Below are 20800 nucleotides of genomic sequence, written 5' to 3' on the forward strand. Positions count from 1 at the left end.
CGGTATGCTATCCAAGTAACATGCCAATCATCCGATTAACACACATATCAACTGAGCAACATGACAACTAGCTAAGCATAGCAGCAAATATGCAAAAACTCTTCATAACAATTTGTGAATTTACTAACCCTACCCCACCAACCAAGAGACAGGGAGCTGATGTACCAGCTAACTTACCAATCATTACAACAGCCAGCATACTTCTTACCTAAAATGTCAGTCAGTAAGTATGTCATTCATTTAACATGGCATGGCAAATAAAACCATGGTCTCACCAGCCAACGTCGCTACCAATGAAGATGCTACAATCAGCACAGTCTGCCAATCAGTGGCTTACTAATCAGTGTCAGCCCAGTAAGTAACTTGCCAATCTGCTAAACAAAAATAGCCTAATTTTCAAAGAAACATAAAGTTGACAGTCACAGAGCAGACAACTGCCTACCAGCACCCAACTCCAGCAACTAACTAACATGCTAAACTCTTGATCAAGAAGCTAACAAAACAAGTAACAAACTAGTCCACATTCACCCCAAAATGCAAATAAAACACCATCAAAGTAATAAATCAGTACTTAAAATAACCAATGAACATGTCAAGCAACATTTCAGTCTATTATCCAACATGACAATCAATCAGCTCTTTAAACCACCAAACAGCCAGCAAGCCCACCAACTTATTACATGTTTACAAACCAACAAAGAAGTAAACTTATGACTATAACACAGTTAATCGATATCTCATTCAACACAGCACTCATTAGACACTCAATCAACTATTCAGTCTAAAAGCAAATTCCACAACTGACCAATAAAAAATCGAAGCACCATCCGCCTAAAAGTGATGGCAATCTTTCGGACACAGACTCTTTTCTCAGAATGGTGCATTATTTTCTGTCATTTCCAATCCTCAATGATTTGATCTCCTGAATTTTCTAGCGTGTCTGTTCTTTCGATGTATTCTTTTCAGCAACATTTATAGCTGAGAAGGAGGCTGTCAATATGTGACTTGTCTAACCAATGCAAGAAAAATAAAGAAAGGTGTGTCTGACATTCAGTCTGCAGCATTTAAAGAATGTTTTAACCTGTAGCAAACAACCGGTGCATGGAGTGGGGGTTGGTGTGTGTGTGTGTGCGCCATATTTTTATTTTGTTCTAACCCGCCCTATGTTCCATCATCTTGCACTCAAGACTGTCTCTAAGTCGTCCTCAACGAGCAAATGTGTATTTAAACCTTTAGAAATCTGCATGAGAGACTAGAATAATGTAAATGTTTTCTTGCTAAAATTAAATAAACACTTAAACTTACAGTCCAGAGCCAGCTTGAGGGTCTACTAGCGATCAAGATTGAATTGAAAGAAATGTGAGGATGATAATCTCAGATTTCAATATTTTGGGAAAATATTTTTTCTATGTGTCTGAACCTAGTCTTATGAGGATCAGGGCAACCAACACCGTAGGATAATCTATCTCACCAAACAAAACACCAAGTACCAAAAAATACAACCACTTAAGACCGACAACATACTAAGCAATCATCCAATAACGAAAACATAACAATGATACAATGAGAAAGGTAACCATCTAAATGACCAAATAGACTAAAGAACCAATAGAACCAACTCGCTACCTACTTAAGCAATCCCGAGGTCAGACAACAAATACACAAATATGCATACACACCCACCAACCGGCATATGCAATCAGCCACAGGGCCATGCTAATTACCACAACTCATCAACACAAATATCAGTACACCAACTGGAATAGAAATCAGAAAAGTCCAAATATGAGCAACATATAATTCACCAATCAAAAAATGATAAAACACTTAGGCCCTGGTTACGCTCGAGACAGTATTACGGGTTTGGTTTTATTGCATTAGGGCAAAAACGCAGGGCATCAACACATGACCAGGAGTTACCCAGCAGACCGACTGACCTGAACATCCATCAAACCAAAAACATAAACCAGAGTAAGAGTCAAATAATAAAACAAATCAACATCCACATTGCTGAACCAGGGTTTTAAACATATAACAGCCTAACCAACCTCCTACCAGCTGTAAAACTGACTTACAAACAAAAAACCCTAAACAAAAAATGTAACCTGTATATCAAATAAACAGGCAAACTACACCCAAACAGTTTGCACAATAGCCAAGCAACACAAGCAACCAACATCCCATCTATGGAAAAAAACATAACTTAAAAAAAAACGCCCCAAACAACAATCAGTCAACATAATAAAAAATCAGCACACTAGACAAAAAAACAACTAAGCACACCAGCCACATAAGTGGTAACCATGCAAAACCTTCTATACATTACGCACTATGTCAAACAAAACCAAAGGTGTAAACCGTTTTCAGTAAGCACATTAACATTCAATGGGTAGACATCTACTTTAGCAACAACTAACCAATTGCACATCACAAATGTTCACTAAATAACCAAGGCACCCAGTCCACGTCTCATATCAAATCGACTAGCGGCCACATTCGCCAATCGTTGCAACACCCAACTAAGCTTGTACAATGATTTTTGCAAGCCATACTAATCTCTCATACTCTCATCAACCAAACAGATATTCACGAAGCATACACCATCACATGCAGACAACAAATTAGATTAGACACCTTACATGCTCTGGTAAGACATAAAACCAACTCTGCATACCCCTTCAAACCTTACATATACCAAACTAATAAACGCCCGAAGTACCAACCAACCAAAAAAATGTAAACCCTCTTTATTTGTAAGCTGCACCAGATGTGCCAAACATAAGGCCATGTACTGTGCTCACTTATGTGGTTACACTTGACTACCTACCCAATTTACTTGGATCACCAATGGTATTTCAGGACTGTGGGCCTGATTCACAGAGGTAAAATATACATGTGTATATTTACTCATGTGTATACTTACTCCTACACCTAGGTATAATTCTCCAATATTTTGCTATTCACCATTTCTGTGTGGAGATTTACACTTAGGATTAGTAAGCATTCACCCATTTAGAAGATTAAACTTAGGGTATGAGGAGAAGACCAGTCTTGGAGGATTGTTAAGTAGGGGATCGTACTAGTGGTTCTAATTGAAGCCTGAACTGTGGATCCAAGGTGGCATATAGACTTTATAGTCAAGGACAGAAAGGATAAGCCATTTTAGTTGGCGCTCATGGAAGCATTTTGAGTCAGGCTTTCAGAGGTAGATGTATTTATTAGTGTCACTTGGTGCATTATCTGCCATTTAAAATAAGTTTTGGATATCTTAATTCCTTGCAAACAGCAATAATCCATCTAAAATTATAAATTTGCCTAGCCTCTGCACTCACCGTACCACTCTCCAACGCACCCTCTCAAATACAGCCCTACTCTGCTGTCTTGCTGCCATCCCTTTTTTCTTGGGAGTTTACGCCTTAGACCCTTACTTCCTTTTCTTCTCATCCTTTTTGTCTCTCACCCACTCATTCCCTCGTAGTTCCTTTTAATTTCTTATGTGCATGCTGGCCCTTCTTAGTGTGGGCAAAAGGTCCTGTATCTCTTCTCTCTTCCACGTGCCTACTACCTACTTTCCCTCAGCCCTTCGATCTCTCTCTCTCCCCTACTCCTTCAGCTCTCTTCCGTACTCCGTCAGCTCTCTCCCTCGTCTCCCCTCCGCTGAGCTCCCATTCTAGTGTCACCTTCCCCTCAGACACTCTGATTACCTCACATGCTATGAAGAGAAGAAAAAAACAAAACCTCAAACCACTTTTTGAAACCATCAGCACAGGCGGCTGCTCGAGTTTCTCTCTGGGTCCAGCATCCCTGCTGTTGTTATGGAAACTCTTCTCCTAATCAATGCAGCCGGTATTTTTGTAGCAAGGGATGGAGAGTATGGGACGGGCAGAGTGAGTGAGAGTCAGAGGGAGGGATGCTGAGAGCACTTCTGCCTCCGGCACCCCTCCCCTCCTGCTCTCAAGGGGGAATTGAAGCCTGTAGTAGTTCTTGCAGCCCGTGATGCAGCAGAGGGCGGGCTGGGAGGACCATGAGAAGTGATTCCTGGAGCCCAGCTTTGCAGGACACAGGGGTTGCCCTCCGAGCCTCCTGATGACCCTACCGAGTCTGCAGCTGCAGGAGTCGGCCCCTGTACTGCCACAGTGCTGGGCTGATGCTGCACCCAGCTGTGCGCCTTTGTCCATCCAAAGAGCCCGGAAGCTTCGGTACAGGTCGTGAATGTGGAAGGCACCGCGACAGAGCCCGCCCAGTGGCCACCATGACTTGAACTCGCCTGGAAAAGTTTATTGCACCAAACTTATGGAGCTCTCCCTGCTGTGGGGATCCAATTGTGGTTTGCTCCCCTTTCTATAAACCGATAAATCCATCCTACTGTGAAAAGTTCGAGCCATACTGAACAGAGTGGAGGTTGGCAGAGTCCTCTTCATTTCCTCTGGGAGCCTTCGCAGACGAGGTAGCGTGGAAGTCCGCACAAGTCTCATATTCCTATGGGAGCCTTAATCTGCGAGCCAGCGACCTCCAGGATCAAGAAGGGGCCTCAGGGGATGGGACTCCAACTCCTGGTAATTTGGGAAGATTAGTCCCTCTCTCCACTTAATTCCAAGAACAAGCCAGAATCTTTGTCCCCCGATAGCAGAGTGGGGTGACTCGCATGTCCGTCGTGCAAACCCGCACCCCGAGGGACGCTGGCCGACCATGGGGATCCAGGGCATGGAACTCTGTGCGGTGGCTGTGGTCATTGTCCTCTTCTTCGCCGTCCTCAAACAGTTTGGGATTTTGGAGCCCATGTCCATGGAAGGTAATTTAATGCTTTGCATGAAGCCATGGGGAGCTGAGAAGACCCCAGTCAGGCAAACACCTTCTCCTTTAAGTCCGCCCACTTCCCCAAAATGTCCTGTGTTCAGGAAGCGTGTTCCCTGTGGCCGTAAAGGAAGGAAGGGGTGCTGCCCCAGGACATTGCATCCCCAGGCACTCCCCTCTATACATGTCCCACCAGCATGCATCATCCTGCACCTGGGATAAGATGAAACATGTTTTAACTAAAGCAAATTTCTTGCATTGAGTTAAGTTATATTTATTATACATCAATGCAGGAACCAAGGAACAAATCTGTGGTAATTGGAAGATTGTTGTGTGGTGCAGAGTGCTAAATAACACACATTTAACAAAATAACTACGTTCTTAAGACCTTGGCGTACAGTAGTCTAAAGTTGGGCCATCACAACGCACTAACGGTACAAAGTATTTGTTGGAAAACTCAACATGACAGAGACAACTTTTCGTGTTGTATAAGATGCCGTTAACTTCGTGGTGAAAGCTTCAGAGTCTCCTTGCCTTCACTTTGGCACCAAAGTCGATGACAGCGGTGTGGGTGTGTCTGAGCGTGTGCAAGGGCAGAGGGCACGGCTCTCGCTATTGATGGGTGGAAGCGCGGAAGCGGTCTGTATGGGGGCAGAGGGATCGGCTCTCGGTGGGGAGAGCTGACGCGTTCTGTATCATAGCACAGGGCTCGGCGCACTTCATAGCCAGCGGAGTGTGTCAGGGCGGGAGTGGCCCTTGTGCTCGTATTCTTGCCTCCGCATAAGAGTCTGGAACAGTGTTGCTGTGTGTTAGGGCGTAGGGCTCGCATTATGCAGTGATGGTTCACTTCAGGACCATGGCCAGGGACAGCGACCGATGTGGAGGGGATGCTAAGGAAGAGAGCCCAGTTCTCTTAATAGTGAGCCCTTGAGGGCACAGCATTTCAGCACCAGAGTGAGTTTCAGCTGTGTGTGTGTTCGTGCGTGCACGTGTTTGTCTGGGCATAGTTCTCTAATGTGACAGCTGAAGGGGCCCCATATTTTCACTAGAGTCAGAAAGTGCGTGTGTTGCGTGTGCCTGTGTGCACTGGTCTGTCTATGTGGAGATAACTGTGGTAGGGGGCTCAACTGCAGGTGGTGATGGCGCGTTTCAGCATCAAAGAGAGCGTCGTGTTTACGGACCAGGGGCTCTGCTCTATCCCGTGACTGCTGGACGCTCACCGCATTCTCGCCTCAGAGGCAGGGTTTGCAAGAGTACCGGGAGCGGAGGAGCGTTATGTAGCTGGGGCTGGAAGGTCGTCAAGGTCGGAGCTCACCTTTCTCTGCGATGCTGACTGCGGTGGTTCCCTATCTTCACTTAAGCACCGGGGTGCAGGGGTGTCGATGTGCCCGTGTGTGGGGGCGTCAGGGAAGAGGGCTCATTTCTATGCTGTGTGTCTGGAGGTGTAACATATATCTCCAGTACGAAAGTCGGAGACAGCGGGTGTTTGCGGGTAGGCGAACAATATATGCGTGTGTGATGTTAATGCGGTTACTATCAACCAGAAATAGACAATTTATAGCAATAAAATAAACATCCCTCGGACATTTTAATGTGCCAGCCTCATATGGTGCCCTGCGAGTCTCACCCTGGCCGAGAGGGCGCCACCGACGTTGGGGGCGGAAGGACGATCTCCCCTCTTCTCTAACCCCTCTGCCCCCAAGTATTTCGTTTTTTGAACATGAACAAAAAAAATGTAAGTACCGACAGTGTTTCCACTGTTGGGCATGTTTTGTTGGCAGTTATGAAAGACTTCAGCAACATTCAAAGTCTCCAGGGTGTGACGCAGGTCCCATGAGAACTATTTTCTACAGTAGACAACGCTGTACGTTTGAAAACGAAATTCTGTGCTGCTCCCTCGGTGGTACTTGGAGGGCTGTCTGGGGTGGGGTTCCCTACAGCCCTGAAAGCATTACCTTATTTTTCAGCTCCCCGGGGATACGTGCTTGGGGCCGTGTGGGGTAGTGGAGGCTTATGCGGGCCGTCTCTGTGCCCAGAAATGCATTTGGGGCTATCAAAGCAGATGACTAGACTTTTTACAGGGGCTGCTACAGATAAACACCTTCCCTTCTTCAGCACCAGAGACAGTGACGTCTGTGGAGGGTGCAGTGGTGAGAGCTGGGGACTTGCCTTCTGCAGCATGTAATGAACAGACTAGGCAACCAATTCTGATCACAAACCAGGGAGAAGGCTCCGTGTGTGTATGTATATACATCCAGGGGTGTCGACGTGTGTACAACAGAATGCAAGGAATTTTGTTGTCATAACAAGCCCCACGAGTATTAGTAAAGTAAAGGGAAGCTCTCCACAACCCTGTCTAACAGGCAGTGTTCGTTGCGTAGCCTTGAGAACAGGCTGTTTGCTCCCGGTGTCTCTTTTAGTGAGGTGCACGGGCATATTTGCCGCCCACTCCACTGTTTTTGAAGGGTCTCGTGGTACGAGACATCTTTCTTCAGTTTTAGCAACACAGATTTCCTTTTATACTTGATCTAGCATATCAATGGCTAAAATCCTGTCTGTCGGGGAGGACCCAGAGAATTCAATTAGGGGATTGTATATCTGAGGTGGGTGTTCCTGAGTGCGGAGTCCCGCAGGGCTCTGCATTGTCACTACTCTTATTCAATCTTTATCTACAACCACTGATAGACTCCCTGGCAAGCATGGGCTGCAGAATTTTTAACTATGCTGATGATACTCAGTTGTTACTGAGTATTGACAACACGGCATTTGCACAGACCCAGGCCCAGAACATACTTAGATATACGGTTAGCTGGATGACGGCAAATTTTCTGAAAATAAATCCCAAAAAAACTGAGGTTCTGGTGGTTTCAACTACTGCCTCGCCCTGGAGTGATTTGTTTTGGCCCCACCCCAAAACCATGCCCCAATGTAAAAAGCCTTGGTATTAAGATCGACCATGAGCTGACAATGGCTAGCCAGATATCTTCTGTTGTTGGGACCTGTACTAACCTAATTAGGCAGCTACGCAAGCTAGTTCCCCTACTTTACCTAAATATGCTCCGGACCATTGTCTCGGCGACAATGATTTCAAGGATTGATTATGGGAACGCGCTCTATCTAGGCTTGCCAAAAATTCTGATCAACCGCCTGCAGGTAACTTTGAATGATGCAGCGCGACTGATCTTTAGATTACCTAGACAGACCCATGCCTCCCCATAACTGCGCAGGCTACATTGGCTTCCCATAAAGCAAAGGGTGGAATTTAAAAGTTTATGCATTGCCCATAAGGCAATCTATGGGCACACGCCTGCCTATATAAAAGAGCGGCTTGAGGTCTATAATCCCAAACGAACACTGAGGTCTTCCAACTCCCAATTGTTGTCTTGCCCGCGTTTCAAAATGGCAACCAAGGGTGGGAGATCTTTTTCTGTCCAAGTCCCACAGATGTGGAACAAACTACCGGAGTCCCTCCGCAAAGAAGTAAATCTTCTTCACCTTAGGAAGTCATTGAAAACACTCTTGTTTAGGAAGCTTTCTGTTACATTTGAGTAATGTTGTTATACCTATACCTCCTGTCTACCTACTCAGTTGTGGTTACTGCTTCTGTCATGAGCGCCTAGAGACCTGACGGTGATTTGGCGCTATACAAACCTCAGATAACAATAACAAACCTCAGAAAACTTGAAAATGTCCATGATGTCTTTGTAGGCTGGGCATTGTGGGAGAAAGTGTCTCTACCGCACCCAGGAGACACTACTGGCAGGTTTTGTGCTCTTTCGCTTTCAGCTATGTATGCTGGTTACTGCTTCCAGGCAACTAGCTTTTATTTATACTCTGAAACACCAACCCTGTTTTTATTGCTAATGGGGCTGCAGGCACCAGCCAGCAACACACCTCTGCTACTGCACGACCACTTCAACAGCACTGAGGGAGCAGGCATTGCTACCCATGGCAGATAGAATCCTGGCACCAACCCACTTCACCTCTATCCTAGCTCCTGCCCCACACCTGCTCTCTCACTGACATTTTCCACCGGACGAGCACAGGCAGAAAATGTCAAGATATTTCTCTAAAATGGGCAAAAGACACAGAAAAGTATCCAGTATTTCACAGTCCATGCAGTTCTTCCTGGTCCAGGACAAAAAGCCAGAGGAGCTAGAATTTGATGCATGGATACCCGAACCAAATTTCAGTCGTCTCGTAATGAGGGCCTAAGTGTTTGCATCTGTGTATTTGGGGTCATAGGGAGCAGTCATCATAGTGTTTCCAATGTAGTAAGTTTGTCTTTGTGTGAATGTCTGTCTCTGGGCATTTATTAGCATTTGCCTGTGTGGGCCATGTGTATAGTTCTGTGTGGAAGTAGTTGGAGAATCCCCAATGTCATCTCTAGCATCATGGCAACCACGTGTTTTTGTGTGAGTTTGCATCGGTATGGGTTTCAGAGGGGATCAGTGTTCTGGCCGGAGATTGTGTGTACTGCATATGTAGATATCTCTATGTATCTCTGTATATATTAGTATCTCTGAGTTAATATGTATCTGTGTCTTCTGTGGTTACTTATCAACATTTACTCTGTGTAAGCCTGTGTATGTGTGTTGCATAATTCAACAATTTCTTAGCCTCTTACTGCTGATGTGGTGGCCTTTTCAGTTGACCACTGAAATGTGAGAGCTTAGTTCAGTCAGACATAATGCATTACAAGGTGTAAAGCTGCCTAGCTGCTAGCTATTTGACATCAATGTGGTGCGTTGTTCTGTGTGAGAGAGTGAAGTGGTAGTCGCAAAATATAGTGATCTCTTAATACATGTGAATGGTATCATGACTCCCATTTGGGATCATCGTATATTGTATCATGGTATATAATGTGCATTGTATGGTTTGGACCATGTCATGGAGTGTGTAGTTAAGACTTTTTGAATAAATGGGTCTGAAGAGTAGTTTATTCTTCCAAAACAGGCCCCAGAAAAACCCAGAGCGAGAGTAGTTAACTGCTCCTCTTACAGCCTCTCATGTTCATTACCTCAATTCAACATTCCATATGACATCACAATACAGCTAATGACATATGATATTAACATTAATGTAGCCTATGAGGGGCATGCTTTTAACTTGTATTCTATTGCTACACACCTCCATTACAACATACCCCCTCTCCAATAATAACAACAAAAACACAAATAAAATAAATACTTAAATCCTAGAACTTTCTATATACATGACACATTCAAATCGATAATTGTTACTAGATGACTTCGTCTAAACACTGTGCAATCATAATACTTATGTCGCAATGTAGATAAAGTTAAAGGTAATATCATACTTTACCACAAACAGTCTTTCAATTTCACGGGTATTTTTATTCTTCTTCCCAATCTACTCAACTTCTCAACCCCTGACGTAGAGGATAAGCGTTGTTTGCTCCTAATATGTTGTTCCCCCTTCTCTGACCCTGACGTGGATGATAAAGGTTACTCATTTCTAGCACACTGTTCCACACTTAGTAACCTCCATCAGCCTTATTCATATCCAATGCTTCCATGTCACAATCTATTTCTTAGTTCTCATTTTCCACCTCCTCATCCGGCCTCTGTGAATTATCCTCATCCAGAAGCCAGTCTTACTGATTCGACTGAGCAACACTCTCAAGATCTTTGGTAATATTCTGTAGTATTCTCACATGATGTTTCATTCCTTATGTTTCTTCACTCTAGCTGCTCAGCCTGTGTGTGTGTCCTCTGTATGGAATGTTGGTGAGTGGACTTTCACTAGAATGCCTGGGTGACTGGATGAGGTGTGACAGTTGGTCAGAGAGGCTGAGCAGCTAGCAGGCTGCTCCTGGTGGGGCTGTGAATTACCATCTACAAGACTTTTACCACCTGTTAACTTACTTCTGAATAAACCTACTTGGTTTACATCATACCAGCGTGGCGTGATTACCACATTAATTTTGGCGACGAGGATGGGATTGACTCCAGGGTTTTGTTTACCCTTATCTTTTCTTGCAGGCGTAATTCCTGTGTGTGTAAGACACCTTGTGCTGCACTCTCATGATGTTGTTTGTTTTTTTGCTTGAGTTTTTTTGTACCCTTACATGAGGGTTGGCTTGAGGGTTTTGATTACCTTTATCATTTGTTGCAGGTGTAAGACCTGTGTGCGTAAGACACTTTGTGCTGCACTCTCATGATGTTGCTTAATTTTAGGTTGAGTTTTCTGTACTCTTACAAGAGGGTTGACTCTAGGGTTTTGATTGTCTTTATCATTTGTTGCTGGTGTAAGTCCTGTGTGCGTAAGACACCTTGTGCTGCACTCACATACTGTTGTTTGGGTTTTTGGGTGAAGTTTTGTACCCTTACATGAGGGTTGGCTCAAGGGCTTTGGTTGCCCCTACATGCGTAAGTCACCTTGTGCCGCACTTGCTTATTGTTGTCCGTTGTTGATGCTGGGCACAGGACTGAGGGTTATGTGTCCCTTTACTCCACATGAAGTGCGTAAGACACCTTGTGCCACACTTACATTGTTGTCCCTTGTTTATAGTGGGGGCAGGACTTAGGGTTTTACTTTGTGTATAAGTCCCCTCTGTCCACATTACTTGTCTTCCTACACGGGAGTTCATATGACATTGCATTGGTGTTCCTTATTTTAGTTTGGAGCAGAACATTAGGTAGTCCCTTTTGTCCACATGACTTGATTCTCCTCACAGAGAACACAAACGTTGTCCCCTGTTAATGGTGGGGGCAGGATTTTGGGATTCAGTCCCTTTATTCAACATTACATTTTGACCTATATTTATTTTATGTATTTGAGAAGGGGGATGGTTATATTGTATTGAGTAGCCATCTTTTCCTTCTTGTCTTGGGTTCCTTTCCCTCGCGTGGTGCGGTGTTCCCGTCATCCCTGGGTCTGGGCTTTTGACTCTGTTTTAAATTGTTCATTTCCTCTCCATGATGTTCTCTTCATTTTTGGGATGTGGACTATTTATGTATAATGTACATTTATGCCTATAGTGCATGTTCATAGTTATGCATTCGCTCTTTCTTCGTGCCATTAGGGAAGAGGTATGTAGTATTCTCACATGATGTTTCATTCCCTATGTTTCTTCACTCCAGCCTGTGTGTGTGTCCTCTGTATGGAATGTTGGTGAGTGGACCTTCACTAGAATGCCTGGGTGACTGGATGAGGTGTGACAGTTGGTCAGAGAGGCTGAGCAGCTAGCAGACTGCTCCTGGTGGGGCTGTGAATTACCATCTACAAGACTTTTACCACCTGTTAACTTACTTCTGAATAAACCTACTTGGTTTACATCATACCAGTGTGGCGTGATTACCACATATTCATATTGACCTTATAAAAAGCAACACAACTTAAATGCCACACTTTACCATCACTTAGTTGGACTGAGTTTCACAGCACTTTAACAACTTTTAAAGGGGATAAATACTGCGCTTTGATTTTTTATACATACTCATGATCTCTTAATTCTTACACAGTCTCTAACTTGTGTATTTACATATTTGCATTTGTTTTTCCTGTCAAAATAATCTTTACATTCCTTCTGAGCCTTACACAAATTCTCCTTCACTACTGTAGGTATCCATTTACTAACTTTAGATCTAGACATCCATTCAGCATTGTCTTCCATAACAGGAATCATGCCTCTCATAATGTCGAATGGGTGGAAAAAAGCAGACTTACAAGGTGACACCATATAGGCCTACACAGTTCTCTACACTGTCTTGGCCCAACACAAATTTGTCTCTTTAACCGTAAAGTGTAATTTTAGCACTCTATTAAAGCGCTCCATTGCTCCATTCCCAGCAGGATGATATAGATATGTAATGTTATGTACAATCCTATTCCTCCTCAAATACGTCTTGAACACCTCAGAAGAGAATGGAGGCCTATTGTCAGTCAGAATCACTCGGGGAAGCCCTCCTCTTAAAAATGGGTATCCCTAAATTTGATTATAACCTGGGCATCTACCCTAGACACCATTTTTATATCTGCCCATGTTGCAAAGTGGTCAATTAACACAATAATGTACTTAGACAAATTTACATCTTGAACCAGACCCAAAATGTTCAAATTTGTTCTCTCCCAAGGCATCTCTGCTCATTTTAAGAATCAATCAATCAATCAATCATTGCATTTATATAGCGCACTACTTACCCAGAGGGTCTCAAGGCGCTGGGGGGGGGGGGGGTCGGGGGGGGGATCTGCTACTGCTCGAACAACCAGGTCTTCGACCAAGTAAGGGTGGGCAGAGCTAGCGGAGTTGCACTACGCAGAATTACATAACAACTCAGTGGAATTCCGCGAAGTTCCACTCTGCTCTACTTATGAAACAAGTGCAAGGGGGCAAATATTTACACTACTCTAAAATAACAGAGCTTGATGAAAACGGTATTTGTTACCCCAAAGAGACCCCTAGGGGATGTAGGCCCTGTGTCATAGCAGCACCCAGAATGCCCACCCACCCTATCAGTGATCAGTAGCAGCAGCAGCTGAACGCAACGGACATGGGAAGATGAAAGGCCCACTTTGTTAATCCTAAAACAGAACACGAACACTCAGCAACAACAACAACAACGTTCATTTTATTGAAGACATTTGGTATGGCCGGTGGAAGAAATGCAGTTGGCGGCCATACACTCGCTACGGCCCTGACTAACCAGAGGTTATGCATTGTTCGCATCATGCTGTGTAATTAAGAGCTGCGCACACGGTCCTTTAAAATGGTAGTAAATTATTCACCCTGCCACTGGGGTTGCATTGTGAAGTTTGAGTCTGTACTAATTTCAATGAATATGGGCCAATTAAGACCAACATGAGACACATCTTATAGTGTATGTATACTACAAGTTTATTGATATTTTAAATGGAACTAAGTTCAGGTTGAAATGATTCAGGGCTTGATCGTGTGACTACCTTGCATGCCGTTCCCAAATGTTTTGTTTCTCCTCTTCCTTACAGAAAAACCCAGAGCGCAATCCCTCACTGCGAGTCATTTCCATGTGTGGGTTTCCCCCCGCCCCCTTTCACTCTCCTTCGTATCTACTCAATAATACAGGCGCATCTGCTGCATTGAACGAGTAGGCCTTAAACTTTCTAAAGTGGCAAATATAGGTCTGTAGATAGTGGGGTACTATGGTCTGACTCAGCCACTTTCCATGTATCTCCTACCGCACCTATACCGCAGACTCTTCCTTTAGTCCGAAACAAATTAACAATGGCTGCGACTCCCACCTGCGGTAACAACAATACCACCTCCTCTCCAGTTGCTAATTCTAAAAGGTTCAAACCCCTGTGTCACTTCCCGTGGGCTGCATCACTCCCTGCCTGCCCAACCCAACGCAGTTTTCTAATGTTTTTTGGGTTTTTTTGCTCTTCAGTTGAGCGGGTGTGTGTTTTTGATTGTCTCACACAAAGCTAACTCTCATTGGCTACAGGTATTGCAGTCTCAAGGAGAGACCGCACCGATTGGCCAAAACATTAACAACTATAATTGTTGCCCTGTAGTCCCGGTCGGAGGATAATGCACTTTTTTCTCAACTACTTTTTTATGGGCAAACAGCTTAGGAGTTCAAAGTTGTGAGGAAGTGTCCATCGAAACCCCAAAGCATCTACAGCACGCAATACATGATTGAGAGGTATTTAGGAGGGCTGGAAGCACGCACAGAAAACTGCATGAATGTAGGGGTTCGTTAAACTCTGCTCTGTCAGTGGTTGGCGGAGATTTTTGGCCAAACTACGTACTCTAAGAGGAGCACGGAGTGCCGCAAACTCCGCTGGCGGCGCAAAGTGTACCGTACACCCTTAATTTTAAGGGACATAGGGGAGGCTTCATTGTGACCAGTGACTTTTCAGAATTGTTACATAACATGCATTCTCTAACCTTCCTTTCTATAGCTAAATCTAAACCAGTCAACCATTACAAGTACTTGACCCCGTTTTTCATTTTGGATATCCCTAAATGTCCCTGATTACATAAATGTAACACTTTTTGTCTGAGACGTTTCAGGGTGATTACTCTACCACAATGTAGTATCCTGTGTTTTTGCATGGAAAGTTCATGTCTTAACTTCTAGTGCACTTGTAGCTCTTCTCCAACATCCTTCTTGGAGGGTCAACCATTCTGTAGCCACTCTTTGATTTCTTGTAAAACTTAATCCTCATCCATCGCCTTCTTCCACTCCTGTTCTCTTATGCCATCCACACACTCATTAATTTAAGCCACACAGCATTTCTCCAAATCATCATGTGGCATAATTTTCACGGAAAGAGGCATTCTACTCACTTCTGTATTTTGTACTCCTGGCAGATAGCACCCCTTGTAGTTATAATCTAGCAACTTTATTGACATACGGGTTAAACGTTGAGAAGCATTCAACAAACCCTTAGTTGTTAGTACATTGTTAAGGGTTTGTGATCAGTTCGAACAATAACTTTTGATCCCTTTATGTAAGCCCTAAAATGTTTCAAACCCCACTCACATGCCAGTTCCTCTTTTGATTACAGCATATTTCTCTTCTGTAGGGTCAGAGATCTTGAAGAAAAATGCTATATTGTGTTAGTTACTATTGCCATCCAAATGCATTAACACTGCACCCTGACCCTTGCAGCTAACTTACATCCTTACCACTGACCTTAACTTGGGGTCAAAACTCTATAGTGCCAGTGCACAACAAATTAAATATTTAATTTCTTGAAATGCTTCTTGACATTCCTTTGTCCACAGGAAATCACATTTGCTTTCAATAAATGTCTGATAAGAAACGTTTTAGTTGGAAAATTAATTACAAACTTGGAATACAATTCTGCCATCCCCAAAAATGTTCTCATCTCATCTTTGTTTGATGGGTGGAAGCACTTTTTATTGCTTCAACTAAAGACGTTTTTGGTTCAACCCCAATTCCACCTATTTCATGACTCAAATAGGTTACTGGTCTTCTCGCAAATATGCACTTCACATACTCTGCAGTTAACCCTTTATCTTGCTGGTTTTTTAGCACTGGTCTATGTTTGGAATCATGCTCCTCTCTCATTTTTCCCATTACCAGGATATCACCCTGGAAGAACATCACATTTTTTTCACTCTTAAACAATTTGAGCATTAAACGTTGGAACATCGGCTCTGCCGATGCTAAACCAAAAGGTACCCTGACAAACTGAAAGCAACCAAAGTATGTAATGAATACTGTTAACCAGTGGCTCTCAGGATGTAAGGGTAACTGATGGTCTGCAACAGTTAAATCTATAGTCGTAAACCATTGAATATCCTATGTTGTCGACATTTCATTAATTCTGGGTAGCGGAAAGTGGTCCACTAGAATTTTCTTATTCATATCTCTTAGGTCAACGCATAATCTAAGTTCGCTTTAGCTTGTGATGCTATAACTAATGGAGCTACTGGAGCTACCCAATCTGAAGATTTCACTGACTCTATTGTGCCAGTTTCTTGTAGCTTGTTTAATTCTTTCAAAACTTCTTCTCTAATTGTCATTGGGATATTTCTAGCCTTGTGGACACATGGAACTGCATCATCTATTAAAATTATCCTGTAGCGAGAGGTGTCCAAAATGGCGCCCATGTAGAACCTTCCTAGCGGAGCTCCACCGCCTGACATTAGCATTGGCCCGGAGTCTGGGCTGCCCTGAACTCCACAACTACTGGGTCGTCAATCCCTGGGGGGGGTCTGACCTTCATTGGCCGACTGGGACCATACCGGAGTCAGTGGCGAAGTGATCCTGCAAACGGCTGCGCAACAAAAATGGCGGCCACAACAGAGACCTAATTCTGGCCCCTGGTGACTGGAGGGCCCATGGCCAGCAAGGCAGCCATCTGACCAGGTGAGTGGAGATGTGGACCTGCCCCAATCACTTCACTGCAGAGTTCTCTGCTCTATGGGCTCCGCTGGACCTGCCGGCTGCAGGGACTTAGGCCGTATTGCCTGGCACCGGTGTGGTCGTACTGACGTGCAGAGAGAGAGGAGGCCGGGTGGGCTGAGGGGGGCACCCATTCGACCCCCGGCAGCCTGACAGACAGAGATGCGTGGCATCTGTAGAATGGTTGGAAGATGCCCCCACTCCTACTTGGAGTAGTTTTGTGCGGTCACAGGGCCACTGGAACAGGCTCCATCCCCCACTCTGCAGGGGGGGGCTCCACACAAATGCCCAGCCTGCTGCTCCCTGCCACAAAGTATCCCACGGAGTGCTCTTGGGCCAATAAACTGGCAGCTGCCATAAACTGGGGGCCTAATGCCAGCCAGATCAACGCCTGCCCTTGGTGTTTATCCTTGCAGCCTGCCCGGTCTGACATGCCTGGCCCAATACCCTCACCTACATAGTGGGACTGCACCTGCCAACATGTTTGCTGAGGACTGAAGCTCTGCCTCAGCTGGGACTGGGGTGGCCCTGCATGGTAGCTCTAGGACCCCAGGGGCCCAGATGCCGCAGGCTGAGGTGCCAGACACCATTCAGGCATCCCCTCACTGTATATGCGCTCCTCATTCTCTATCTGGCCTGGTCTTCTTTAGCCTGGTGCCACTGATTTTCTATAGAGCAGGCACCAGCACCTGCATTTTGGTGGAGACCAGACCACTCTGGAATATACGCTGGACTCTTGATGGTGACCCCAGGCACCCGGAAGCCAGAGTTGAGATTGGCAACACTGGGGATCTCCTGATCAATGGACGTCTATGTCGGAACCTCCTGATCTCAATGCCTGGTCTGGGTGCCTTGTTCTCTGCAAGGGATGCACTATTCACCCAAGCGGGCCCTTCTCCTGGGGCCGCGCCACCCCTCTCTCTTAAGTGACGTACTTGTTCAAAGGTTTTGCTAGGTCTTACCAATTAAACTGCAAAAAGTTGGCCACCCTCAAGGATGTGTTTGCCAAGCCACCGCCGAGGAGAGTGGACCAGGAAGGGGAGACACGTGACTGAACCCACCCCTGTGGAGGTCCCGGCATCAGGATCTCGGACTGAAGCCACACCAGTCACAAGAGAATTCTTAGAGCCTTATTCAGAACCCTCCAAGACAATTTCGCTGCCCTCTAGAATGGTATTGTGGCTGTTGTCTAGGATATCAGGTGGAACCTGGCAGAATTGGACCAACGGGTCCACTCTCTGGAGCAAAAGACAACATCTTGTGAGGAAGAGTTGGAAGGTCACCAGTGGGAACTCATAAACCTACAGAAAAAGAACTCGGAACTCCGCTACCAGCTAGAGAATCTTGAGAACAGATTCAGACGTTCCGACATACGCATACGGGGAGTCCAATTGCAGGCGGAATCCGGGCAGCTGGAGGACTTTGTCATACGCCTATTTGCTGTGTGGCAACAGAACTTGTTGATCAGACAATCCTCATTGATCGCACATATACAGCGGGGTGTCCGCCCGCTCTCTAGGTCAACCAAAAGACATTCTCACCTGCCTGCACTATGACAAGGAAAAGGAGACTATCATGTCTGCGGTTCGGGATAAGAATGCTATAGACTTCGAAGGCCTTAAGATCTGGCTGTACCAAGACCTTTCACCTATCACTCTCGAACTGCATTGCTGGATGCTGACCAACCTCCTCAGGGATAAAAGTATCAAATACAAATGAGACCACCTCTTCTCACTTCAACTTGTCTGGGGCAAAAAAACTCAAAGCATTCAGACACTTGAGGTGGCCCGCTCCTTACTCACCATGGCTACCTTTTCAGAGGAACTGCCCGCCCAATCATCGGTACAATAGCCCACCACTCCGCTGACAGGGATGCGCCGCTCCTCTCACCTATCTAAGAAACTGGTTTGCAAGCCCATGGAGAAAGAAACCATTAAATCAATGGGGTGTCACCCATAGAGTCAAAGGACCTGGGTATAAATCAGTTAAAGAAAAAACATTGGTCCTCGACTATCGATCAAGAAACAGACATTACATGAAACACATTTTTTGATTCTGAAAATGCAAATTAAATCAGCATACTTTGAATTTAAGTAGGAAAACGGGGGAGATATATATCTTGTCTCAATTAGTTCTATATGTATTGAATGAAAAAGAAATAGTACCCTAGTATGTCAATACAAGCAATAAATTGTCACCACACTCTGGAAATGTACTTCAAAAGAAATTGACATATTTATTTACAATTACCAATAAAACAATAGTTAACAGAGGACGGCGCAAGGACTATTAGATATAGTCAGTGAAAAGATAGAAGGTGCTCAAGTGAATAGAAAGAGAGAGGAAAAAATCAGGTAGATAATTTAGCTATTTACAATAGAAACAAAGCGGGCAACCTTCCGCTATTGTTGTGTGCCTGTCCGCACAATTTATTTTGAAGGGTAAGGCCAGGGAGGGGACGTTATTGGTACAGGCACATTGATGATAAAAGCGTTGACGTTTCGACCCTGATGCTCATGGGAAATTTGGGCCTCGGCGGCGGGTCTTCCTCAGGACGTGGGGGGGGGGGGGGGGTAGTGGAAAACACTGGCTTGGCCGTTGTCCAATAAATGATCTGGATCGGACACCAATAGGGCTGGTCAATTGGGTATTCAATTCAAGTTTCCAGGGTATGAGTCACCTGTGGAGTCTATTGTCTTGGGAATTGATTCACCAATTGGATTAGTCTGTGCTTTATTGTGATACCCAGTAATGGAAGTGATAGGGCAGTCCTACCGGTGCCCCCTCGGGCAATCCGGTGGCTTGGAAGAAGTTTCGCCTCTATCTTGGGTTGTAAATATTTGGATCACCTGAATTCCGATAATGTGTGCCTCGGTGACCACGGGCAGTATCTAGCGCAAACAGCGTCTAGCGCGAGGAGCAGTGGCTTCGGCTCTGCAGAGTACAGCGGTCGGTCTCGGCCGAGACCGACCGCTGTACTCTGCAGAGCCGAAGCCACTGCTCCTCGCGCTAGACGCTGTTTGCGCTAGATACTGCCCGTGGTCACCGAGGCACACATTATCAGAATTCAGGTGATCCAAATATTTACAACGCAAGATAGAGGCGAAACTTCTTCCAAGCCACCGGATTGCCCGAGGGGGCACCGGTTGGACTGCCCTATCACTTCCATTACTGGGTATCACAATAAAGCACAGACTAATCCAATTGGTGAATCAATTCCCAAGACAATAGACTCCACAGGTGACTCATACCCTGGAAACTTGAATTGAATACCCAATTGACCAGCCCTATTGGTGTCCGATCCAGATCATTTATTGGACAACGGCCAAGCCAGTGTTTTCCACTCCCCCCCCCCCCCCCCCCCCCGTCCTGAGGAAGACCCGCCGCCGAGGCCCAAATTTCCCATGAGCATCAGGGTCGAAACGTCGACGCTTTTATCATCAATGTGCCTGTACCAATAACGTCCCCTCCCTGGCCTTACCCTTCAAAATAAATTGTGCGGACAGGCACACAACAATAGCGGAAGGTTGCCCGCTTTGTTTCTATTGTAAATAGCTAAATTATCTACCTGATTTTTTCCTCTCTTTTTCTAATCACTTGAGCACCTTCTATCTTTTCACTGACTATATCTAATAGTCCTTGCGCCGTCCTCTGTTAACTATTGTTTTATTGGTAATTGTAAATAAATATGTCAATTTCTTTTGAAGTACATTTCCAGAGTGTGGTGACAATTTATTGCTTGTATTGACATACTAGGGTACTATTTCTTTTTCATTCAATGCATATAGAACTAATTGAGACAAGATATATATCTCCCCCGTTTTCCTACTTCAATTCAAAGTATGCTGATTTAATTTGCATTTTCAGAATCAAAAAATGTGTTTCATGTAATGTCTGTTTCTTGATCGATAGTCGAGGACCACTGTTTTTTCTTTACATGGAGAAAGAAAGCCAGAAAGAAAGAGTAGCCTTGATACGTCAGCTACAATGCTGTGATAGTGCATCGGATAGTGACCACAAGGGGTCCAAGGGATCAGTGGTAGACACGACTCCTCTTCATTGCAATTGCTGCCATGATCCTAACTCCGCAACATATCTGGGGTCAGTTTGTTCTGGCTCCGTCT

General features: G+C 44.9%; 1 protein-coding gene across 3 annotated transcripts in view; it reads left to right on the plus strand.

Annotated features, from left to right (window-relative positions):
* Positions 1-20800, plus strand: part of KCNIP3 (potassium voltage-gated channel interacting protein 3) — a 783111-nt gene that overhangs the window by 329157 nt on the left and 433154 nt on the right. The window contains exon 1 of one of the 3 annotated variants that reach the window (XM_086943325.1): positions 3890-4792. The exons of the other annotated variants lie outside the window; for them this stretch is intronic. Within the exon in view, the coding sequence (XP_086799451.1) occupies positions 4690-4792 (103 nt within the window). The 5' untranslated portion in view covers positions 3890-4689. Of the gene's footprint in view, positions 1-3889; positions 4793-20800 lie in introns of those variants that run through there. 3 annotated transcript variants of the gene reach the window in all.

Source organism: Lissotriton vulgaris, chromosome 11 (assembly GCF_964263255.1).
Source record: "Lissotriton vulgaris chromosome 11, aLisVul1.2, whole genome shotgun sequence".
In the NCBI taxonomy this organism is placed as follows: Eukaryota; Metazoa; Chordata; class Amphibia; order Caudata; family Salamandridae; genus Lissotriton; species Lissotriton vulgaris.